The sequence below is a fragment of the Pseudorca crassidens genome, chromosome 6 (assembly GCF_039906515.1).
Source record: "Pseudorca crassidens isolate mPseCra1 chromosome 6, mPseCra1.hap1, whole genome shotgun sequence".
Lineage (NCBI taxonomy): Eukaryota > Metazoa > Chordata > Mammalia > Artiodactyla > Delphinidae > Pseudorca > Pseudorca crassidens.
In genome coordinates, this window is record NC_090301.1 from 71,997,961 (window position 1) to 72,024,208 (window position 26,248).

At 48.7% G+C, this 26,248-nt stretch overlaps 1 protein-coding gene across 8 annotated transcripts in view; it reads right to left on the reverse strand.

Annotated features, from left to right (window-relative positions):
• Positions 1-1,870: 1,870 nt before the first annotated feature.
• TANC1 (tetratricopeptide repeat, ankyrin repeat and coiled-coil containing 1) overlaps positions 1,871-26,248 on the reverse strand; it is a 233,235-nt gene continuing 208,857 nt past the window's right edge. For all 8 annotated transcript variants that reach the window (XM_067741822.1, XM_067741816.1, XM_067741817.1 and 5 more), the window contains 8 exons: positions 15,810-15,943; positions 14,096-14,219; positions 13,565-13,740; positions 10,143-10,275; positions 8,683-8,774; positions 6,872-7,018; positions 5,860-5,960; positions 1,871-5,190 (listed from right to left, as the gene is read on the reverse strand). In XM_067741822.1, the coding sequence (XP_067597923.1) occupies positions 3,753-5,190; positions 5,860-5,960; positions 6,872-7,018; positions 8,683-8,774; positions 10,143-10,275; positions 13,565-13,740; positions 14,096-14,219; positions 15,810-15,943 (2,345 nt within the window). In that variant the 3' untranslated portion in view covers positions 1,871-3,752. The remainder of the gene's footprint in view (positions 5,191-5,859; positions 5,961-6,871; positions 7,019-8,682; positions 8,775-10,142; positions 10,276-13,564; positions 13,741-14,095; positions 14,220-15,809; positions 15,944-26,248) is intronic.

Here is a 26,248-nt window from a genome sequence, read left to right on the forward strand (position 1 = left end):
AGGTGACTATACATTTTTACACAACAGACTGATAGCTAATACAACACCCTGATAAACATTCAGAAGAAAACATCAAGTTTGGAAAGCTGAGGTTGTGTGGACTCTCCATTTGTCTCACAAGTTGTTTACCAGAATGGAAGCCATTAGTGGGAAAGCTTGTTAGAACTAAACTCTAAGGGCAGGCAGGGACCAAGACTCGTGCTTACCCCCGAAATCCTCACTGTCGTCGTTCTGAAATTTGAAAACACAGAAATAAAAGGGAAAAATCAGTGTAAGTATTTATTCCGTCAGCCTTTTCTAGTGTTTTATAAACTTATAGCTAATATGCTGTATGTTCACAGAAGGGTGGAAAGCTACCACAGAAATCTCCAAAAACCTGTTCTTTGTAATTGCTGCTTTGTAAAATTTCTGTCATCCTAATGTATTACTGAATTTTATTTCCTTTGTGTCACAGCTGGGATTCACAATACGTGATTCTAGAAGAGTTTTTTTTTTTTCATACTACACATGCTGCTCACATTCTTATTCATGAGGACCAAAAGATGGGAACATGTTCTAGAAGGGGTTTTTCTATTGTATTCTGTAGAGGAAGTATGCTAACATAATTCTAACAAAAGACTGGGTAAAATTGATAGAGCCCACCATTGGACCAGATATCTTTTGTTTTGATAAAACAGACTTATTTTCCAAAGAAGGCTGGCTGGTTTTCACATAAAAATTACTGAAAATCACTGAAGTCACTGAGAGAAAACAGTAAATGTTGGTTATTTGCTAAATGTGTTAAAGAAGGTGATTTTCTTTTTTACGTTTCACTAGGATAGTTTCTTGTTAAATGGCCGAAAACTAAGATGCCAATTTACAAAAGTGAAGTGCATCTGTTTTTATATACAAACAAACCGAAGCGGAGCTGCTACTCCTTCCCACAAACACAAGCAAACAAACTAAATAAACCAAACCCAAACTCACCCAGAGGAAAGGACACCACACGGCCCCTCTGCACTCTTGGGGATCACCATCCGTGCAGGACTAGGCAGGAGCAGCCGTCACCTACCTGCCCACTGCCCGGTCCTCAGCACTGACCAGTAGCATCCCAAGGAGACTGCACTTCCTGGAGTAACTGGACCAAATACCTTTACTAAGAATCTATCAAAATCGTAATGTAATGTATAATACATTCTAATAGTCACACTGGCAGCATCACAGGAAGTCATCCAATAAGAATGATCTATTAATAGAGTTTTCCCCTCCTACCCAGTTTTTTGTTTTTTACCTTTAGTTTAAATATATAGCTTTCAAGAGTGACTGAAAATACTTTACTTGGCCTTGCTAGTAATAGCAGTAACCACACAATAACCTGAAGTTGCTTAGGCTTAAGATTCCACATCAGGATTTTATCACAATACAACAGTTTAATGTTCACACTCATTCATACTACTTTGAAACTGAAATATGTGGTTATAAAGACAAACACTTTTAACTCAAAGATAACAGAAATATGAAGAACAAACTTGCACACTGGCACAGTGTTCAGTGTATGTATCGCCAAAGTGGGAGTTATATACCGAAGATGCACTGTTGCCACTAAAACCACGCTCCAGGATTTCCGAACAGAGAAGTACAGAATGCTCTTCATGCGTTCTTCTCATTTCAGGCAAAAAGACTAATTTTGACCCTGGAATGTTTTGGGATTTCTGGAAGCCATTACCCTTGTTCTGAAATTATTAAATAAAATTAAATATGTATTTGTAGTATTACTGAGAAACAGGCTTTCCACTTCTTTAGGATAAAATCACTCTGGATTTAAGCAAGGCAGATAGCTGACATCAGGATCTTCTCTACGCAGCCATTGTTTCATTTAATGCAAAACAAATTCTATTAATTGTCTTTATTCCATATGGAAAAGTACAGTAGTTGTGCAGAAACAAAACTACATAACAAAAGAGTAAGACTTCCACAAATATTAAAGAAAACAATAAACAATAAATAAGCCATAGTAGTTATAGCAGAACTCATGAGACGCCTCTAAAAAAGACTGACAAAGCTGTACAAAGTACTCTGTACACACTCAGGAACAAATGGAGAATGACACCAGAAGAGTCCTATTCGTACAAAACCATAATGATGCTCACAGGGACTTCATTACAACTATTGGTTTTTAAAACATTCTGTAAATATAGAACTTCCTTCTCTCCAATTCTAGAAAATAAATTTCACATCCCAACATACAAAACAAATACACTCCCACCACCTCTCTCAAACTAGTATTTTAACATCCTCCAATAGCACACCATTTTCTTATAAAAATACCTTTAAAATCAAGGTTCACTCCTGTACCTTATCTTTACAAATGAATAATACATCAGTTTGGACTTAAGTAGCACCTCAGAGGTGTTCATATAAATGAGATAAAGTGCTGTTACTGGTATACTGTTAACATGCCATATATATTATCGTTCAGTGCAATAACCAGCATGGACGAAGCTTAAAAAGAACATGCAAATGTATGACTTTAAGATTAACTACTTCAAATAGTTATATTTACAAGTCTGAATACAACTTGGCTATATGATATATACAACATGTGGCTATAAAGTAATGACTATAATAAAACGAAAGCAATAACCAACCACACCTTAAGTATCCGAATTAAATATTGTCATTAGAGGACCTTGGAAGGTTTGTTCCAGGAGTGCTATCATTGATAAAAGCCGTTTGGGGACCAACTGAGAGCTAATTTACATGTCACCGAGAATGCTGTATTCTTAGTATTTTAGCCCAAATTCAACTTAACCACCAATCATGATTCCAAATGGTTTATACTGTTTCCAAATATTAAAAACACCTTGAAGCGGGAATATAGTTCCAAAAAAAGGAACCATAACACAGAAATAGCTGTTTAATCTTTTTAAGGGAACTGCTATAAAGGGAACAATACTTGGATGTTCTTATATTTTGCTTAAAAAAAAAAAGGGACCCATATTACACGTATAGTCACATTCAGCTAGAAATTACTCAGGTCTTTCATATATATATATACACGTGCACATACACACTGACCCTTGAACAACAAAGGTTTGAATTGTGCAGGTCCACCTATACATGGATTTTTTTTTCCCCGGTCAATACATACTACATGATCCACGGCTGGTTGAATACGAGGATGTGGAACCCTCCACAGGGCCGACTAAAAGCTACACTGTACATTTTTGACCGTACAGGGGATGGGCGCCCCTAAGTCCCATGTTGTTCAACAGTCAACTCTATGTGTACGTGCATATACATATAAATTAAGATATGACTCATTGGAACTGTAACTTGAAAATTCCATCTTTTCCAGAACATATCACCTGGATATTATGTCATGAGCTAACCTTATCACTAGACATTTACATTATCTAAGAAATAATATGATCTTACCACATAGCAAAGGCTAGGAGAAAAGTGATAAAAACCAAATAATTTCAAAAGAGAGAAGCATGAGTTAATGTCTTCTTGGCTGTCTTCAATTTTTAACTTAACAGGCATAACTAGTTGTAGTTTTCAATTCTGGTTAGCATTCTTATTTCTGGTGACTTCTATCTATCAAAGAAATTTAATCCCACATTTTCAACATATCAATGGCATCTGATCCACCCCCAAGGGAAAAATAAATATGTGACTAAAGAGTAATTTTTCTCACAAACCACCATTTAATGACTACCAGGAGCCAGCACACCGTTTTCCAAATACCACACGTGGGTCTCCCTCACGGCTCACACGTTTGATTCTATGAATGATCGCTTTGGTTTTGCTGAAGGGAGGTGACTCCTGTGGGCTTCACTGCTGATGTGAGGCTGCTGTTTAGAGAGACCTTCCTGATACGCGTGAGAAACCGTCTTAGTTACCCGGCTGTCTTGGCAGTGGACTGGAATTTGGCACTTCTTTTCTTCTAGCTCCTTCCCCTGGGCCCCGTTGTGGACCCCTCCACCCAGAGTAGACACAGAACGGGTTTTGGCTTGGCTACTGTATCCTCCTGCTTGCTTGAGAGAGGGCTTCTCAGAGCTTGCGGCCTGCAGGCCAGCCGCGGAAGGCATGTTCGTCGGCAGCCCCTCTGGCACCGTGCAGTGCCAGGCGCAGCTGGGAGGATGGCTCTGCTGCTGGAACCTCGCTGTCTTGTCCATGATGCCCATGAACGGAGTACTGCGCGGCCTGTGCTCAGCTGGGCCACTCGGAGCCTGGCTACCAACCCTGTCTTTCATTCGAGCATCTGGTCCTTGGACCTTGAAGCCCTCTGAAAAACTGCTGCTTGAAGCCAAACTACTGGTTGAACTTGACATCTTGATGCTGCTTGACGGAGAACCGGAAGAGCCTGAGCTGGTGAGGGAAGCCGGGTGTCGCACGTCGCTGCAGCTCACTGGCCCGCCTGGGTTTAGAGGGGCTACGTCCACAGCCACGGTGGCACGAGACAGAAGCCTCTCTGCAGTTTTTATCTTACTCGGTAGAGGATACGCAGCGTCACCCTCACTGGGCTGCAGCTGGACGCTGGGGCTGGGCCCCAGCCGATCTCCCGAGTGGCTAGAAGCTGCTCCCGCAGGGAAGGTGCCTGTTCCCTCCAGATGCTGGTTTCTGCTTCCGGCGGCGGGGGTGGCAGAGAGTCTTCCAGGCATGGGACTCGGGGGAGGATTCTGCGAAGAGACCTGCGTTTTCGAGCTAGCATTTCTCAGGCCAGCTTGCCCAGAACCCAGGTGCTGGCTGGTTTTCACGATCTGCGCCTGCTTGGTGGGCTGCACCCTCAGCCCCGGCTGAGCGACCGGCTCCCTCGGGGGCTTGCTCACCCCCAGCCGATTCTGTGGCGATAGCGGCCTCATTTTGGACTGGAGCCCTTCTTGAAGGTTTCGGATGTATGGGGAGGGGGCAGAGGAGGGCGGCTGGGGCCTGGGAGCGAGGGGAACGGATTCTTCCTGTGGAGAAGTCTCCTCCTCTTCAGCCACCTCGAGGTGAAAGCCGTCGTTCAGGCCGGGGGTCGGGGCGTCCTCCTCGTGGTCCGAGTCGGCGGGGGGCGCTGGCGGCGGGCACTGCTGCTTCTGCTGCTGGCTCCTCTGGAGCTGCCTGCATTCCTCTTCTACGCGCGCCAGGAGCCTCCTGATCTCCTGGTTGGTGGGACAGAGCTTCACGGCTTCCCGCAAGTCAGCCAGAGCGGCCGTGAACTGCCTTTATATTAAAAGAGACGATATAATTACAGGCCACGTAAGAACAAGCTCTGAACGTTAACTGTTCATAAAGCAGCTCTGCTAAAAGAAAAGAGAAGGTAGCTGAGTGAGTGCTGCACAGTCATGGTGTGGAGGGACCCCACGGAACTAGCTTAGAGTTCCTCGGCTAAGTGGCAACGCTGAACTCTAACCCAGACCTGAGCGGCTCCGGGGCCCTGCTGTCTCTATAAAGACCACTGGGCTGGGGTGAGCGCAGGCAGAAAGCAGTGGGGGTCAGAATCCTCTTAACGTCACCTTCCCCATCCCTCTCACCACGTCCACCTGCAACTCAAGACCTATGGACTCCACCCAGCCTCCCCGCCGCCGCCTCCCGGCGTCTCTAGTTGGCGGTCTCACTGGTAACATGGACTAAGCTAGGAACTTTACGTTGCAGATGTCAACTGTGGAGAGAGTTACTGAGATGTCTGGAGAAAATGAAAAGTTTAGCCATTGCTAATGACAGCCACTGCTGCGCCTTCTGGAAGCTAGCTGTTCAGTATTACAAGGGAGGAGAGGCACTGAGTGATGCTGGTGCATCAGAAGCCCCCAAAATCAAAGCAGCAGCTTTGATGTCAGAGAAAGATAAGCAGGCTTCTCTAGTCACAGTCACATATCTAACCCCAGATGGTACCTGCTGCTCCTCTTTGCTCTCGCTCTGGCATAAAAGGCTTCATAGGACTTTGGTTTCAACTCGAGAGCCTTGGAAGCAAATTCTTCTGCCATGCCGAAGTCCTGGTATCAATATTTAAATACACAAGTCAGAAGCAGCACTGAAACATGATTACAGGCAACCTTTTAATAAGAGTTTTGCTCTAGAGGTTAGTAGAGAAGTGGGACACATTTGGAGCGAGATGAAGGGGAAGGTAAGTTGGTTTTCTTGTTGTGAAGTTAGGAGACAGTTATAGCTTATTAATGTTCTTACAAGAAGAATCCCACAGAGAAGCAAAAGTCGGTGACTCAGGAGTCAGTGACTCGAGAGAGAGAATGGTGGTGGAAGCAGCGCAGCAGAGGTGAGGGCTGATGGGAGCCCGCCCTTGGGGGGAGGGGGAGCCTCAGAGGGGCCCGGACACTGCAGCACCTGCAGCAGGAAGGTGGGCAGAGTCCGTGGGCATAGAAGCAGGCAGGTCACAGATTTGGTGGAGGGGGGATGAGGTTTAAAAAAGAAAAACAAAGAAAGTGGTACTGAAACAAATCTAGTTACTAGTTACAAGTTAACTGTGAGTTAACTACAATTAATTACAAATTGACCAGTTCCTGGCTTACCCTCTGAGCAAACATAATAACACTAAGCTGATTATAACACATTTGTGGTGAACTTTACAATGATGCCCTTGCCTTCTGAATCTGGGGACAGCCACTCGTGCTGGCAGCGTGCAGTTGGGCAGCGGTGGAGGAGCAGTTTGCATGTGCTCGTCATCACTGAGGCAGAGAAACTACGTCCATGTGCACTCTCTCAACACCTTGGGAGGTGGGTGGTGCTGTGATCTAAAGATGGTCACCCCAGACAAGCAGCTCCCCATGCGCCAGGTTCACAGAAAAGTGCAAACAAACCAGACAGGAGGTCTCATGATTTGGTCTGTAGAAGGGCAGGCCTTCACCACTGTGAGAACAGCTAAAGGACTGGAACAAGGGGCCCGGCTTACATTTGTTTTTCTTCGGCAGCGAGACAAATTGAGATAGAGGGAAATCCTTAGCTCATTGAACGGTCTCATGTCCTCTCCGAATCCTTCTCGAGGAAACTTCCTTAAGGCATACTGGTACCTCTGGGCTGCCTCTTTCATCTTCCCCTTCTAGGATTCAAAAATCAGAGAAATTTATCGTTTCCAGAGGCTCCAAGATGGATAAAGATCCTGATGAGGACAGGCCACGGCCAGAACCAGTCCACTGACTGGCCTGGACACGCAGCTTCACCGTCCGCCTAGGCGTCTGCAACCAGAGCTGGGTTTACGGGAAGGGATCTGTAAATTGCCAAACCCATAACCGTCAATCTTAGTTAAAACATCAGATTATCTTCTCTGTTACGTATTTGTGACAACCATTTCATGAATGATCTCTCATCTAAAGATACTTTAATGCAGAGTGTAACAGAAATCAAATGGAGAAACCACGCCATCCCTAAAGCAAAGTAGAGTCTTGTGGATAAACCTAGAGCTGCTGTAGAATGATAATTTTTCTTTTAAGAGGAACTAAAGCACGGGCTTTAAAACTTAGCACAGCACTGCACGTCATCTTCAAGGCTAAAGAAATCCATTTGCTCTGTTGGTTCTGTTGCACAGCAGGTATGAAGTCTGTCGAAAATGGCTAATAATTGCCTACCAAAATTCATATTAAAACCACTTCAAAGCCACAACGATACACACTCTGAACTCAATTTCAAACTGATTCCAGGCCAGGAACCCTGCTGGGTCATGCTATATGCCTATTTATTTGTTGTTATTAAAAAAGAAAAGGAAAAACTAAAACATAGAAAGTACAGCAGCTTCATGCCAGAAAGGATTAAAATGGTCATGATGTAGTTTTCTGTTTTCATCATCTTTTAATTCTGTCTAATCACAGACCTGGAAAGAAAAATGATCTATGGAAATGGCCTGAGCATCTCTCTAAACTCAGGGTTGGCAAACTACGGTTTCCGGGCCAAACCCGGCCTGACACCTGTTTCTACAAACACAGTTTGACTGGGACACGGCCTGGCTCATTTGTCTGTGTGTTATCTTGGCTGCGTCTGTGCCACAAGAGCAAAGCTAGAGGGCTGTGACAGGGACCGCAGAGCAAAGCCTGACATGGTTGCTACCTGGCTCTTTCCAGATGAAGTGTACTGCCCTCTGATCTAAACTGCATGTGTTAGTTTGAACATTTTTACTTTAAAATCAAATTTACTAATCTTTAAATTGTCTTTCCATTTCTAAGGGAAAATGAGAAAAAGAAATTAATTCCACCTCCTGAGTAACTGAGTGTTATCTATTACTTGACTATTTTAAGTAAAAATCTCTCCAGAAACAGTTTCAAATTCCAGAAGCTTACAGACATTAAAACTAAGATAATAAAGGCTTGGGAGATTTCATGATTCTTTTCTTCTGAAAATGTCTCCTGAGTGTTCCTTTCCCATGTCTCATGATTCCAAGCACCAAGGAATTTCCTGTAGGATGTGCCTGTTAAACAAGAAGCACCTCTGCCTTCGTATCAAGGCTTCAGGCTGTAAGTCACAGTTACAGCCCCAAGGATTCGTTCAGAAATAATGGTTCTCAAACACAAAGAGGAGTGCTTTCCACATTGAAGATTCTGCTGTGAGGATATCAAATCCTGGGCACAAGGCTAGGTTAGCACTTCCCAGAACTTCTATTAGCTGAGCTACATGCATTCTGTGCAGCAGCACAGCTACATCCATTATACCGCAAACGAAGAGGCTGCTCATAGGTTGTTTACAGGATCACAAGAAAAGGGCGACACCACTTACTTTGTACATCAAGTTTCCTTCCTCCATCAATTTCTGTAAAAGTATAATCAGAATATCAGGTTTGGAAGTAGCCATCGCCCAGGCAGCATTTCCTGCAAAATAAACATGCGTTCAGAGACATTCCAGTGGGCCTGGAGCAAAGGAGCTCAATGCTTCCGTGGCCCCGTCACAGCTAAGCCCACAAACAGCAGAGAACCCAGCTGCAGAGGACACTGCAGCGTGTCCTGCAGGTGTATTGTCCTGTGTGACAATACAGCGAAGGGAAGGGAGCATTGAGCAGGGAGTTGCACCCCGCACACCCTGTCACTTGGGGGGACAAGAGTGCTGGGACACGCAAGCATCAGCGCAGCCATGAGCCACCCCTCCTTTCTACGGGGATTTGCTTCCCAATCATCTCTTTAGTTCCCTGCAGTGCTGTCAGGACCACGCGCAGGTGGACGCGAGGCTTCTCAGCATCTCTCACACTCGCTGCAGAGTCACCACCAAATCCACTCTGAGACGCCAGCTCTGGCCCTGCTGCCCTCCTCCCACCATCCCCGCCCTCGGCCTCCCTGCTCCCGCCTGTGTCTCCTTCTCTCCCGGCTGACGGCACAGCCACAACCTCTGTGTAAGCCTCTTCCAAACAACGCTTAAGGGCATGGCCTCAGGAGTCGGACTCAGGTTCAAGGTGACCTGCCGCCCACTATGACCTCAGGGGAACTATTCACCATCTTCAGGCCTGGGGTTCCTCCTCTGTAACATGATGCTTTCATCATTCCCTACTTACAGGGTAGGTGAGGATGAGATAAGTTAAAACATGCAACTGCTCAGAATAGCTCCTGATACCATGAGCTGCTTAATAATGTCATTTCACCACCTTCATCGCAGTCCCCTCCCCAGAACTGCTGGCAGCCAAAGGTCTGGCGTGAGACCAGAAAAGACAGTGCCATACGGGGCACTCTTCCCCGCACTCTGAACCCTGGACCACGTTCCAACCTCCTCAGAGCTCCGGTCCCTGACATTATCCTCAAGTCACCCCGTCTCGTCTCCAGTAAGCCCCGAGAGCTCTCCCTCCCAGAACCTGTGCTAGGGTTGCCGCTGGCCTTCCCAGAGGACTAGCCGCCCCTCCCGAACAGCAGTCCTCGCACTCGTGGGTCATGACAACCGCCCTCCAGCTCCTGCCCACCCGCCCTCGGGCCCTCCCCACAGAGGCCCCCGGAACTGCTCCCGCTGTGGCTTCCCAGGGCTGGGCTGTCCTTCAACACTGGCCTCTGCTTTCTGCCCACGTGGGCTGTAATAATATGAGTCTTTTACACACTCTGAATGACTGTGATTAACTGAGCCTTAGAGAGGGACAAAAAAAGTCTCCACACGCCTGACATCTTACTTCTTCACCCGGGAGCAGGTGGGTACGGTCCCTCGCGTACTCTAAAATCTGAAGGTACCCTCCCTCTCGCTGGTGAACTGCAGAGTTTACTGACCTAACTTGGCTCCTTTTCTCAGCAGTGTAATCACTACAGATGTGTTTCGACAACCGATGGCTCTGTCCAAGGGCCGCATGCCGCTGTGGTCCACGTGCTCGATCACGGCCCCCTTGTCGACCAGGTACAGCACCTGCAAAAGGGAGACACAGGACCTGAGGGCACGGGTAGCAGGAGCCCTCACCTTGCCCGACGCTGCAGCTGGCGTAGGAGCTGGCGGTCTTAGCTTCACTCTGGTCTCAGACGCTCTGGCCTAACGGGATCTCAGAAGGGAAACGAAGCTGACATAGAACAGAGCAGAGGAGCTGCAATCCACAGCTCACACCCACTCTGCTAAAGTGATTTTGATGTTGGCAATGAGACAGGCAGGTGGATGTTCCCAGGGCGGGACGTGTGTCTGTGCACCCACAGACCACAGACAGTACACGCACGCTATCGCCTGTCTGTCTCACCCCACTTCCCAGGCCACAGAGACGAGACACAGTCACCTTTTCATCTCCAGTTACTCAGGAGGCAGGCTTCTGCCATAGCTCCAGCGTGCTGGCAGGTTATGGCAATGACACTTCAGAGACACTCAGACCCACACAGCCTGGGTACAGAAGCTGGAAAGACCAGGGTCAACTGGACCCGGTTATAACTCACTTTAGGGCTTAGGAAAGAGACCTGAATATGGGCACTGTAAAGGTGGCAACTGTGAGACCATGGTACAAAGACTGCCGTGATGTGATCAAACAGCTGTCACTTGGACTAAACAGAGAACAACAGGGAAAACCATGCTGGCCACTAAAATTGCTCTATTCACTGGAAAAGTCTGTAGCCTGCTTAGATTTTCACGTGGATCTAGTAGATCCTATCAGTCCACCAGCTGTTCAAAATGACACTAGAGGGATTAATATCCAGAATATATAAAGAACTCCTACAACTGAACAAAACCTCAAAAACCCAATTTAAAAATAGGCAAAGGCGGGCTTCCCTGGTGGTGCAGTGGTTAAGAATCTGCCTGCCAATGCAGGGGACACGGGTTCGAGCCCTGGTCCGGGAAGATCCCACATGCCACGGAGCAAATATGCCCGTGTGCCACAACTACTGAAGCCGGCGCACCTAGAGCCTGTGCTCCGCAACAAGAGAAGCCACTGCGATGAGAAGTCTGTGCACGGCAACGAAGAGGAACCTCCGCTCGCCGCAACTGGAGAAAGCCCGCGCGCAGCAACGAAGCCCCAACGCAGCCAAAAATAAAAATAAATAAAATAAATTTATTTAAAAAAAAAAAAAAAAATAGGCAAAGGCTGTGATAATCCGTAATGGAAAAGAATATGAAAAATAACATATATATATACATATATATATATGTGTGTGTAACTGAGTCGATTTGCTGTATAGCAGAAATTAACACACTGTAAATCAACTATACTTCAATAAAATTTAAAAAATAGGCAAAGGGGCTTCCCCGGCGGCGCAGTGGTTGAGAGTCCGCCTGCCGATGGAGGGGACACAGGTTCGTGCCCCGGTCCGGGAAGATCCCACATGCCACGGAGCGGCTGGGCCCGTGAGCCATGGCCACTGAGCCTGCGCGTCCGGAGCCTGTGCTCCGCAACGGGCGAGGCCGCGATGGTGAGAGGCCCGCGTACCGCAAAAAAAAAAAAAAAAAAAATAGGCAAAGGATCTGAATAGATATTTTTCCAAAGGTGACATAAAAATAGCCAATAAGCGTGTCAGAAGATGCTCATCATCACTAGGGAACTGCAAATCAAAACAACAAGCTATTAACTGTTAGGATGGCTGCTGTCAAAGAAAAGAACAAAACAGAAAATAAGTGCTGGAGAGGGTGTGGAGAAACAGGTAGCCATGTGCACTTTTGGTGAGAATGTAAAATGATGCACCCACTACGGACACAGCATGAAGCTTCCTCAAAAAATTAAAAATAGAATTACCCCTCGATTGAGCAATCTTACATCTGGGTATCTATCCAAAAGAATGGCTAGATCTCGAAAAATCTTCAGGCTCTCGAAGAGATATTTGCACACCCGTGTTCGCAACAGCACTACTCATAATAGCCAAGAGGTGGAAGCAACCCAAGTGCCCAATGATGGATGAATGGATTAACAAAACGTGGTAAACACATAAATGGAACATTATTCAGCCTTAAAAAAAAGGACATCCTGACGTATGCTATAACATGAATGAACCTAGAAGACATTATGCCAAGTGAAATAAGTCAGTCACAAAACAACAATCTTGTACGATTCCACTTGTGTTCAGGGACCTAGAGCTGTCATTCACAGAGACGCAAAGTAGAAAGGTGTTTGCCGGGAGCGGGGTTGGGTAACGAGGTAACTGTTTAACGGGTGCAGTTCCAGTTTTACAAGACAAAAAAAGCCTGGACTTTGGCTGCACAACGATGTGAAATGTATGTAACGCTACTGAACTCTTCACCTAGGAATGGTTATGACGGTAAATTTTATGTTACGTGTTTTTACCAAGACTTTTTTTAAATGACGCTTAGAATGCTAAGATCCTTCACTCTTCCCTAATGTTGATAAACGACAGGATCTGGTAATGTAACATAAGCTGAAAGAGAAAAGCGTGGAGATGCGAGGTTTAGTTAAAGAGCTGTTTCTGAAAATCGACATTTAAGTACAGTGTATAATGTCCAGGAAATTGAAACTATTTAACTGTAACCTCACTGCCTTGTAAAACCATCAGGCACAGACGTGCAGGGTGGGGATGGCTTCTGCTCCGAGGTCCACAGCCCCCAGCAATACAGTACCCGTCTGTCTAGCTAATCCTCACCTTAGATACACGTAACGATTCATAAATGATAATTCTCAAGGAGAGATGAACATTCCTCCAGCACCTGCTTGGTGCCTGGGATATGGACACTGACAAGGTGGTTTTTGCCCTGAAAGACATCTTGTGGGTTTTAGTTTATTAAGGTTTTATCCCTTCCTTCCTCAGTTAGACTTGGGCCTTTGGCAAAGAGATAAAGACAGTGCCCAAAGCATTTTCTGTTATTTCTAGACAAAGCCGCATCAATTTAAAAACAAACCAACTGATTATTTGATGAGTAATTTCTCACATATAAAAGTGATTTTTAAATGATCTATACAGGCATTCTATTTACATGGAAATTGTAAGAAAATGAAACAACATATGCACGTGTGTACACATATTCATGTATGTGCGTGCAGTTTGTAATCATGGAATTTTAAGCCTTTAGAGTCTATTAAAATCTTTACCCCAGGTCTGGAACAGACTGCGTGCCACAGAATTAGAGGAAAACGAAAGCCACCCCACAGCACACGTGTATGCCCCGGCCACACGGGGCCAGCGCCATGCACACTTGGGGATGGCTCAGCTCCCGAGTCTCCACGCGGCCCAGTCCGCCTGGCACAGGTGGGGAGCGTGGCCGCCGCGGTACCTACGGTCTCCGCATCGCCGTAGAAGGCGGCCAGGTCCAGGGGGCTGCGGCCGTTCTTGTCCGTCTGGTCGATCTTGGCTCCTTCCTCCACCAGGAACTGGACCACAGCCCTGTGCCCTTTCAGACAAGCCCAGCTTAATGCCGACAGACCCTCTTTGTCCAGAGAAGAAAGGGCGGCACCTGAAAGACAAGCCCATTCACAGAACGTGACCGTGGAAAGACAAGGCCAGAGGCAGACCCTTTCACACCCGCAGGGGCCTGGCCTAAACAGCATCTGAAGCCAAGGGTGAAATGACCATCCCTCCTGCAGCTGAGTAAAGGGTACGTGGGATGTATCCCTATTCCCTCCACTTGTGTGCAAGTTAAAAAATTTCCATGACAAGAACACTAAACAAAAAGATTTTTTCAAAAACAAAACAAAGACAACAACAAAAAAACCAAAAAAACGAAATCAGAAAGTACTGAACGAGTCTGCCAAAGCTCTTGTCCTTGTCCCTCCAAGAGAGTCCCACGCAGGGGGGGACAGTGCGGCTACCTTTCGAAAGGAGAAATTCCACGGTGCTCAAGTGCCCTTCACAAGCAGCCACCATGAGGGGCGTCCGGCCCTGCTTGTCACTTAGGTTCACGTCACAGCCACGGTCCAACAGCAACCCAACGATCTGAAAGAAACACTCGGGATTACACGCTTCCTGCTGCCCCTTGAATCACGTGCTCTCTACTCGGGATGGTTTTTCCACCTTTCAGAGTAGTGAAAGGACTCTCCCCTCTTTTTAAAAACCCCTGTAAGTCGTGTGATCCATGGGGCCTGTAAAATCTTTCTACTGTATTCCTTCGAACAGACTCTTCTTCCAAATATATCTTCTCTTTAACAAGCCTGATTCATTACTATGTCTGTAAAACTTGCACACACAAGGCAGAAATTTGGAGAAGGGAGGATTCCAAGCACAGTCAAGTGATGACACGACAGCCACTACAGGGCACGTGGGGTAGCTGAGCAGAACTAAAGGGAAGGCACGACAGCCATGGCCCCATGGCGGTGCTGACACCACGTTCCTGCAGCAGGCGGACGCGGCACGGGCAATGGATGCGAAAACACTCACCCACCCTCTCCCCTCAGCAGTCTGCTTCCTGAGGCTTAGGACTGGGGGACCTTCATAGCAGGTGATTTTTAGCAAAGCTTCCTGGAGGAGAGTTTCAGCCTCCAAGTTATGCCTTTAAACAGTACATGGTGAGAAGGGGAAAAAAAACCCAGAGAGGGGTCTCTTACAATGACCATCCTGGAGGGAACTGCTCTGTCCAGGGGGTTGTGGTCCAGCCTCTCTCCCTCTGGCACCGTGCTTGTTTTATTGCCACCACAGCAGAAGGTGGCATGTTCCCACTGCTCTCTTGTTCCTGACACACTAACGTATGTCTCCAGACTCCCCCACGACTTAGGGAACACGGAGAACAGGAGAGAGGATTATTAGCCAGGGCATCTCAAGGACTCGTGAGATAGGCAGGGAGTGGCCGGCACAAACCAAGCTCTTAGAAACGGGAAGGAGAAAAGCCAGAATCTCGGTGGGGCACCCTCACAGCTCCTGCCAGCAGAGCTAGCAGGAACCGGAAGGGTTGCGACTCCGCGCTGTGAACTTGGGTCTAGAAAATTCCTTCTATAATGGACATGATGCGGAAATCCATCTGTCTGTTTGCAGCTGTGTGTAACCTGGTGCCAGCCACGGGGTAGATACATGGTCACTGTTTACAAAATGAAGGAATAAATGACTGAACCACTGCTATCAAGGACCCCTTGCTCCCTTAATTAGACTAAAAGCAATGATGCGTCGCTCCTTGTAAAAAGAAACCAGCCTGAATCACAGTGCAGGACCAGAGGGAAAAGGCTTCCCCTCCCAAGGAGCACAACAACGCCACTCTTCTCCCAAGCCTGCTGGACAAGTGGGTTGCACAACCACAGCAGCCGCTGTGTTACAGCAAGTCTTCTGCTGTCGGGATGGGGTGCACCCACTCCATTTCCCCTCCCCGGTTACGGGGAAGCAGCTGTGGGTCTCTGACCTGGTTACCGGCCTTGCTCCCAGTTACCAGCCAATGTGGCTGACTGTGCTAGCCTGTCAAATGTCTGCCTTGATACAGCAGTGCTCACAGCACAAGCAGAAGCCAAGAATGTGAAAAAGACAGGGCCCAGTAGGGGAGACGGGCAGTAGCGATCTCTATCCCATTCACTGTTTCTGAAGCACTCGGGGTCCCCCGGGTACCTGCCAATGCCCCTGGCGTGCCGCACAAAACAACGGAGGGACCCCTCTCCTGTTAGTCCGAGACGCAGCAGCTCCACGCTCCAGCAGCAGCTCGCAGACCTCCAGCTTGCCTCGTCCTGCAGCGGCCGTCAGGGCTAGAGGGAAGTCACGGGGGAGGGGTCTGTTAGTATGATGGCCACATGGTAGTGGCTAAAGGTGGCCACAGACTCTCTCACGCTCCTCTCACTGAGAGGAGGGGGACCACGTATCCTGCCCCCCTTGAATCTGGGCAGGCTCTGTGACACCTTTTTCTTTCTTTCTTTTTAAAAAAAATTGTTTTTGGCTGTATCGGGTCTCAGTTGCGGCTCGCAGAACCTTTCGTTGTGGCACGCAGGCTCTTCGTTGTGGCATGCCGGCTTCTCTCTAGTTGTGGCGCGTGGGTTTTCTCTCTCTAGTTGTGGCGTGTGGGCTCCAGAGCGCGTGGACTCTGTAAGCTGTGGCCCACAGGCTCCAGAGTGTGTGGGCTCTGTAGTTTGCAGCACACAGGCTCTCTAGTTGAGGCGCATGGGCACAGCAGTTGTGGTGCACGGGCTTAGTTGCTCTGCGGCATGTGGGTTCTTAGCTCCCCGACTAGGAATTGAACCTGCGTCCCCTGTGTTGGAAGGCGGATTATTTACCACTGGACCACTAGGGGAAGTCCCTCTGTGATACCTTTGACCAACAGAACAGAGCAGACATGATGCCGTGCCAGTGCATGGGCCCAGGCCCTGAGGTGGGCAACTTCCACTTCCTTGAGCGCTCCTTGGAACCAGCTGCCATGCTGTGAGGAAGCCCAAGCAGCCCTGAGGTGAGACCCACTGGGAGAAGCTGTGCGTGGCCAACGTCCTAGCAGCCAGCCAGCAACACTGTCACCTACGTGCGTGTGTGCCATCCTGGAAAGGGGTCCCCAGACACAGTCAAGCCACACCAGCTAGAGCTGTGAGAGCAGAGATGAGCCGTCCCTACAAGCCTGGCCCAAACGCAGATTCGGGAGCCACTAAGCGTTTGTCTTATTGTCGTCTTTTTTCACAGTAAGAGACAATGAGAACATAGGGCCACACAAACACAAAGATCAGTATTACTGTCAAGACCAGCTTCTTACCCTAAAGTCACACATTTCAGTCAACAAGAGCTAACGATTGCTAAGGCAGTGAGAGCATATCACATCCTTCCTGCCTTCAGGGAGCTTAGAATGTCTGTAACAAGTCCAGATCCTGGGTTAAGAATGTCAGCAAAGGAACAAAAGGACAATTAGGCTGTGGAGGGCCTTGAGTGCCCGGGCGAACAGCCCAGTGTGATCCTGAGGCAGGGAGCTGTAGCTGGCAGCAGAGGTGCTGCGGGAAGGTCAGCCGAGGACAAAACGAGCACGGTGTGAAGGGAACGAATGCAGGCCAAGGGTCCTCAGGACACCCTCATAGCAGTGACTGCGCCTCCCCACCCCCAAGGCATGACTCCTAGTGGGGGCTGGGGAGGCAGAAAGACGGGTTTAGTTAGAAGAGGGGCTCTGCCATGGCATGAACCCCTGTCTAGAGGGAAGGACAGCGGCAGGTTGCAGGGACAGCCCCAGGCCAAGACAAAGCTCTTCAGCAGAGGACAGGAAGGGGCGAGGGTGGGAGACGGAGACACCGCAGTTGGGAGTGTCTACAACACAGAGGGGGAAGGAGAGGGTGGCGCCCGACGCTGCGGCTTGGCTCTAGTCCTGGGGCGACTCCATCTCTACATACAACCTCACACCTCAAACTTCTGGCTTCCTGAATAAAGTAAGCGTCCCTCCAAATCAGTCAGACATCTCAGGTATGAAAACCAGGAAGGCACAGGAATAGATCCTTCACAAAAGGTGAAGTCCAAAGGCCAACGAACTTATGAAAAGCGCCCAACCTCACTAGCAGTCCAAGTAATTGAGAAATGGGACTCGCTGCTGGTTGAGGACGTACACATCCTTCCACGCAGCAACCCAGGTGTAGATGGGTGCCCGGACGTGCCCCTGGAGCACACGGGGAGGCGTGCTTGTAACAGCCTGAGCTGGAGCAGCCCAGCTGGCTGTGGACAGCCGGCCACAGGTCATGGTGCCAACACTACACGGCCACCAAATAAACACCACGCGGCTAAATGCAGTGCAACGGGTCCGCCTCCCAAATTTAACAGAGATTCCAAGAAGCAAAACACAGAAGAACACACAGGGCAATAGCTCAGAACTGAGAGCACTGCTGGGCGGTCTCAGGACAGGCCCACAATGGCCCCCTTTCCGGGAGGGCAGGGCCGGCGTCGCTGGGAACCCTGGGTCTCCCGGCGTCGCTGAGACGGGGAGCCAGGGGCTCAGCAATGCAGCTTCCCTGTGTCCTCTCCAGACCCCCTTCTCAGGACAGACACCATGCCTACTCCAGCTCTGTCGGCCGACCACGGTTTACCTCCCAGGACCGCACACACCCAAAGGATGTAAACATGACACCTGGACCTCAGCTCCCTCTCAGGGACAAAGAAGTCGCCAACCGCTTTACTGATTTTCTCAAGACAGGGCAACCAGTAAAAACCACAGACGGGGAGTGGAAGCTGTCTCGGGTCTCGACCACGGGTGCCATTCCTATCCGTGTTACACAGACAGGCTCGTTGTCACCCATCGCACATCTAAACTTGTAAATAACTTACAAATAAATACCGTAAACAGACTAGTACGGATATCGGTTTATAGACGGATGCACTGGGCTGGAGGTGGGAGTTCCCATACCCCAAACGTCTGAGCATCGGTGGCCAAGTGATCCTGTCTGTCCTGTGAGCTTCTACACTAGCGGGTCCTGGTCCCGCTGCCGGGCATGCCCGTCACGGTCTGCTCCTGCCACGGTGTGAATGTTGACGATTCTGAAGTAACGTGGGCCTTGGGGCGCTTTTCTTCACACTGTCTGGATGGGTCTAACACCACATCCCTGCAAGCGGGGGCTTTGTGAGATGGAAGCTCTGGACGCTGAGCCACTCCCTGGGCCTGGGGCTCCCCGGCATCCTTCCTGCAATTAGGGAGCCCCTCCTCTGCCGGGAGCGGCCTGTGGCACGGCGCGGGCACTGGTGCTGCAGGCGGCGACGTGGCCAGGCGCAGGCAGGACACCGTGGATGTAATAAGCTCAAGTCTCTTTTATTTGGTAAACAGGCTTCATCCGCATTATAAATGGGGCCTTTAAGTCAGGATTTCTGTTGCAGCTGCCACTGATTTTTTTTTTTTTTTTGCAACAGCACATCAAAAATGACAGCCCGGCACTAAAAATAGGGCCCCGTGTTTGAAGGAGGTGCCAGAGGAGCCAGAAGTTAGAACAGCTGACAGTCGGAGGGGAGCACCGCCCAGGCCCGGAGACAGGGCTGGATTCCCTTCTCCCTTCCAGCCCGCCCGGCTGCACTTCTGGTGATTAGCCTTCTTCTGAGAAGGTGAAGCACCTATCAGCACAGGCTGGGAGTCTCACACAGCCGGCCTAAAATGGATCACACCTTCCTAACGAGGCTCTCGCTTTCACCCCGATGCCCCAAACAACAGGACCTGTGTTCTCCTTTTTCTACTCAGAGGGAATCTTTTTGTTGCCGTCACTCAGGACCCCTGAGGTTAAGGGTGTCTCTCAAGTTCTAGCAGCCACGAGGAGTTAAGGATACCATATTCGGAAACAAGCCAGGCTGAAGAACAGTCAACCAGATGCTCAAACAAACAAAACCAGCAGAACTCTGCTCAGGAATTCCAGTTATTCTGCTGAAAAGGCTGTCTTCCGAGCAGACCAGCGGCCCCTAACAAGGGTCAGCGCACTCTGCCTGGCCGGAGAAGGGGGAGGGACCGGACAGGAGAGAGCGCCTGGCAGCAGGGCAAAGCTGTGGCTTCCGGCCAGCGGAATTCAGAGAGGAAGGAGAAAGAAGACCTGGTAGGAAACGGGGGCTCTCAGAGTCAGCCTGAGCTCACGGCGCTTCGTAGGACTCAAACTGAACATAATTTCTTCTACTGCAAAATCCTCAACAAGATGGCATTTCTGTAATTAAATTCCCATGAGGGCATGTGTCATTTTCTGATTCATTTTACCTCGGCCATACTGTCTTCTGTCTTCAGAGCATGAGTACGTTGGTCGTGGCGGATGTTCATTTTAAGAAAACCCAACTGACCCTCAACAATACGAAATCCTCACTGAAAACATCAGTGAGAGATGATGGTTCCTGGTAAAATGGATCATTTCCAGGAATCTTTTAAGAACTAAAGTTCTCTGGGCAGAGATGTGATTTACAAAAGCTCAACGGCAACTTGCCTGGAACACAGTCATTCCATGAGCAGGGCTGTTTGTGATATTTGATGGCAGGTCTGTCCCTCAGACACACAGGGGTGTGTTCCTGGGCCAGGCCGGCAGGCCTGGGGGCTTCAACAATGGAGTGTCCCCCCCTCTGCCCACATCCTTCTCTCCCGACTTACAGAAAAGGGTGACAGGTCAGAGCACACGCAGGCGGTCCCTGCTTCTGGACAGTGACCTCTTCATACACCACACAGTGACGAGCCAGCCCACACCCCCAGGCCCCAGCTGAGCACGCGAGCCACAACAGTGCGCACCCGCAGAAGCGCGCTTCCTGCCGGCTGAGACGGCGGCCCGGGTCGTGGGCAGCGCCGCTCGGCTTTGCTTCCCTACGTGTGTTCACTGGTGTGATTTATTTCCTGACATGCTGGCTCTTCCCATCTTTTATAAAAATGGGTGGAAAATGAATAGTGATAAGCAGCAGGGGTCTCATAAATGTCATCTAGTTGCGACCAGGATGGAAACCATTAGATGCGACAAAGGCAGTGAAGACAGAACCCGGGCCGGAGGAGAACAAAGGTAAAAGTGCACGTGGAACGCCGGGGAATTCTCAGCTATTTTATCTAAATGCTGAAATGTAATTTGGGATTCTATAATTTTTTAAACCTCTTTGGGAATGGCAGCCCCTCGCCCTGCACTTAACAAATGACCTCTCGAGGAGTTGTCACCCCAGAGGCTAGTCGGCCTGTATTTTGCTTTGCTGCCCTTTGGGTCTGGGCAGGGCTGCCACTCAGAGAGGCTGGTCCCAAAGGCCTCTGAATGAAAGCAGTGCCCTGTCCTCGCCCTGGGAAGTCAGGCAATACCCCCTCCCCCTCCCCCTTCTACGGACAGGGCTGAGATTTATAAAAGTCCAGTATCATAGCCTTGCTTTGTTAAGTATTTCCTTCCTGGCTGAAGGAGGGGAGGGCTTCCATTAGAAGAACAAACTCCCCAACAGCTATAAATTCTTCATCTCCGCAAAAATCTGAATCCTCAACAATGCAAAGGATAAAATAAAACACAACAAAGATTGCTCTCACTGAAAAATGCCATTGCACCGGGAGACGAACCCCCAGGAGCCTCCAGCACCCCCAGCGTTGACACCCGTGCTGGGAGGGTGACCTTGCGAACAGGAAGCCGGCTCTGCCCCAAAGCTCTCTGAAGCTCACCAGTGGCTGCTTGGAACACCTTCCTTATTGTTCTGACCCTGCCTCCTCGTTCTGCACTTGGCATTAAGTCTCCCAGGAGGGCCTGCAGCTGCAGGCCGGGCTGGGGTCACGGAGAGGGAATCTCTGTTGACAAGGCAACAGGCGGCAACCAAACCACACATAAAGATGCCCGCACCAAACCAGCCCATTTCCCAATGGACTACTTACAAAGCAAGGCAGACACCAAACCTGAGGAACCAAGACACCCCTGGCATGTGACCAGTTCTAGAGTAACAACATGCTGCCAGTCTCTGTACACAGTTTAAATATGAACCTCCAATTACCAAGGAATTTTTTTATAGAAATAAAATGTGTCATTGCCACGAAATGGGACTTCCCATGTGACCAAAATTCTTTTCCATCCTTCAAATCCATAAAGGAATTGCAAAGTAACTAAGATTCTGTCACTTAAGCATTCATTTCAATGCTCTATCAAGACCAAAGGTATAGCATAAATATATTACAATAATTAATATTAACAATCAGCTCATCACAACCTTTGCAGCATATCGTATCTGTTGAACACTTAGAGCTGCCGAGCTCTGGGCAAAAGACTATGGGTGAGGGCTTCCCTGGTGGCGCAGTGGTTGAGAGTCCACCTGCCGATGCAGGGGACACGGGTTCGTGCCCCGGTCCGGGAAGATACCACGTGCCGCAGAGCAGCTGGGCCCGTGAGCCATGGCCACTGAGCCTGCGCGTCCGGAGCCTGTGCTCCGCAGTGGGAGGGGCCACAACAGTGAGAGGCCCGCGTACCACACACACACAAAAAGACTATGGGTAAATTCTTACTTAAGCTTGACAAGAATCCTTCGAATTAGAAGATTATGATGTCCATTTTACTGAGGTGAAGGAACTGAGTCACATCATTTGCCCTGAATCATAAAGCTGATTCAGTGTCAGTTAGAAATTAAACCCAAGCAGCTGAAAGAACCTGGAGGCATGCTCTCAATCAGAATAGGAAGATCCTGGTTATCTAAGAGTTTGGGTCCTGGTTCTGCCACCCATTCACTGTGAAACCTTGATGAAATAATTAAATTTCTTTGGACCTCAACTACCTGCACCTATACCATAAGCTTATTAGTCTCTTTCAATGATATGCTTTGTGATTCTAAGGGTCCTAGGTCTTGAGAACTTTTAAAGGATAAGAAAACAGTGCAATGTGAGATTACTGGACAAGACGGCAGAACAGAAGGACCTTGAGCTTACCTCTTCTCACAAGCAAAAGACGAAGATCCTGACATATTTTAATAATATACTCTGACACTCGTAAACTGCCTCCTACATGATGCTTCATGGCCCTTCAAATTCATAAATTTAATATACAACTAACTTCTGGGATTTCCCTGGCGGTCCAGTGGTTAAGACTTTACCTTCCAATGAGGGAGGGGTGCAGGTTCGATCCCTGGTTGGGGAGCTAAGATCCCACATCACATGCCTTGGGGCCAAAAAACCAAAATATAAAACAGAAGCAATATTGTAACAAATTCAATAAAGACTTTAAAAATGGTCCACATCAAAAATCTTAAAATATATATATATATATATACACACACACACCCCTAACTTTTACAAGGCAAGTACCACTCATCCTGGTTTTGCAGATGAGGAAAATATGGTCCAGAGAAGTTGAACAACTCACCTAAGGTCACACAGCTAGTGGGAGGGAAGATAAGATTTGAAGTCAGGGAGTCTGGCTGAAATCTGAGTTCTTAATTCTCACACTTCTGCCCCTAAGAAGTCTCCTTTTAAAAAATATCCAACTAATCAAACAGACCATGAACGTTGTTTTAGAACAAGGGTACTAGAAAACACTTTTCTTCTCCTGAAGAGCTGTTAAGCTTTCTCCCACAGACAGTAAGAATAATCTGTAATGACTATGTTTCCTTCTAACCCTGGTCACACAGCATCCTACGGCCAAAACAGTAGCTCAACCTAGTAAACATTCAGGACATTATGGCAGGAATATCCCTGCTCTTCCTCATGTCCAATTCCTGACTTTTTCCCCTCTTCTTATATGTATTAATTCAAGTAAGCCTCTTCAAATCCTTTGAGGAATTATGTGTGCTATAAATAACATAATTCAATTTAAAAACAATTTCCTAAACTATGGATGACATAAATCATGTTTCATACGGACTTTGTGCCAAAAATCTATCAGGGGATCGCAGCTTTGACCAGCTGTCACTTGCAAAGTGTGCTGAGAATGTTCCCATTTTGGACAGACCCCCTTTACACACCGAATTATGTGAAGCACATACAACGTGCTCCTTCTTGTGCCCTCAAAGGGCTGGGCGTGGGCTGAGGAGAACAGAGCTATGGGCAGGACCCCATGTGAGGGGTCAGTGTTTAAAAAGGGGGGGGCAGTTTCGACAAAACCATCCTACACAAGTTGAGATCCAGGCTCAAAAAAAGAGAATCCAAGTATCACTGCTGTAGGAATTTGGAAGAATCAAGGATGATTTTTCTGGGGGAGAGCAGGTAGATCACGTGCGGTCCTGTTAGGAGGGAGTGACCAAAAGAACTAGCGGCTGCGTTTGTGGGTAAAGATGCTCTAAGCTACCAAAATGTAGATGAGCACGTGCCTTTCTGGTGAGAGCCCAAGTTTTGTTTTTGTTTTTTTAACGAATAGGAAGGAACTCCCTAGAACAAAGGCCTCTGTGTACAGCGAAAGCAGCAGGATGAAGGCGGAGCACAGGGTCCCGGTAAGCAGTCAAGCTACCAGTCCATCTACACCTGAAATGCCTCTGCGGGTTTCTACGGGCCCCCACTCCTTGCCCCCCACCTGCCCTGTAGGCCAGGGACACACAGGTCCGCTGATTCCTGCTGTCCTCTCAGCAGAGGAAAGGTCTCCAGAACACACCCACGTCAGGGGCAAACCCCAGGGGTCTGCTAGAGCAGGAAGGGGACAGGGTGTGGACACACCCAGTCCCTTTGGTTCTTACCCCCCAAATACTCTCTATTGTTAGGGTGACCCCATCTCCCTCCTTCCAGAGCCTGCACTACCCCCTCCCCCAGTACCTACATTACCCCCTTCCCCAGTGCCTACATTACTCAACTTTGTCCCTCCCCTTTCACCGTCCTGGGTTATTCCCCAATTCCCCTCCATTCAGGGTCCAGAGCTCCCCCCTCCCATCCTCTCCAGGGTTCTGGGTTATCCACCCTTCCCCTCCCTGCCTAGGTCCTGGGTTGCCCCCTCCATCCAGGATCCTGGATCACCTCTCCCCACCTCATTCTGGGTTATCCCCTCCCTCATATCCTCTAAGGTCCTGGGTTACCCCTCTTTCATGCTTTCAAAGGACAACCAAGAACTTCTACCTTGTTTAGGACTGACAGAAACCTGGATTTCCACCAATCTTCTTATACTTTCCTAAAGCAAACACCAGCAGAGGAAGGTGTGCCTGGACAAGGATTTTCCAACAGCAGTACTGGTGAGGGGCTCAGGACCTCCAAAAAAATCAGGTATCTTCAGTGTACAAGAGAAGTCACTTGCTTTTCCCTACAAGATACATTTAGTAAATTCCTTCACACAAATTCTCCACATGCCCCAACAAGCAAGAGACCGATTCTTTTCTTTCCAGTCTCTCACCTGAACTCTGCCCTGAGATGTACCTAACCTGTGTGAAGGCCAAACTCAACCCAGTAAGTCTCAAGCACTCTTTAAATTCTTACCGAACAATAGCCCTCCTCTCTCCAAAAGACCTCAGGTGAAATCTGAATAAACAAAGGGTTATTTTTAAATCAACAACAAGGCATCCTGTCGCCCGACATGCACGCACCGAGCTCTGGGGTGGCTTTGGGTGTGATGAGCTCTGCTGTCTGTGGTCCCTGCAATGAGAGCAGGAGGACACCTCACCCCCAGAAGGACAGGCAGAGCCCCAGAGTGGAAACTGAAGCAGCTGTATGGAGACGAGAGGGAAACTTTTAAGACATCAAGGACGAAGTACAACTCATTACCTGGCTTCCTGGCCCCGTAAGGAAGCAGATGTGAGGACCCGCCCCCAAGACTCGCCTGGAAATGCCCACACCCCAGCTGACAGGCTGGGCCTGAGAGTCAAGTCCCATCCAGAGTTCCGAGCAGAATTAGAGAAGAGTGAGTGACCTGTGATCAGCGCACATGCTGGACCAAACTGCCTGTGTGAACTATGACGATGGAGGGCCACGCAGCTAAATACTGGGGAGAAAACTTCAGCCCTTCTTAGAAAGACAGGAAAATACGGCGCTGGTAACAGCTTGGGCAATACAAACATAGTGTTTACAATGATTCAACTTCTTTGGAAAGTATTTACCAACTAAAAGAGCATGGACAACATAAAAGAACACTTGGCATGAAACATTTCCGTCAGACGTCTACCTCCCTCTGACTGACGGGGCCTCTCAGGTCAGAAATTAGGGAAGGGCAGCCCTTGGGAGCAGTCGTATGGCAGGCGGGACAGCGTCCTGTCCGTTGGTGAAGCCCACGGCTCCAGGCCTGCTGCAGACCAGCTGTGAAGCAGTGAGAAGGATTTCCGAGGGACAACAGTGTGAGGGCACGGCACATCGGGGGAGTGGGCAGTTGGGCTGGTGATGCAGGGAGGGAGATGTTATGGACACACAGAAGGGGCTGGCACGGTCCATCCTGGCCTGTCACCCGTGCCCACACCACGTGTGGCTGCTAATAGCTGGGTGTTCCAAAAGATGTAACCCAGCACCCAGCCACACTGATGACTGGGATGAAGGCATCTCAGCCAGCCTGGAATCCAGCAAGACACGAAGACACCCGAGGATTGGGTCCCGATGAGCAACTGGGCTCCTTACCTCTCCCCTCCAACAACACAATTTCTCCCAAATTATTCTGCAAAGTGAGTGTCACCTACCCTAAAAGTTACCTAGCCTTGTTTTCTCTAAACCCGCTTGTCCGCTCATTCAACACCTATGTGACAAGCACCCGGCA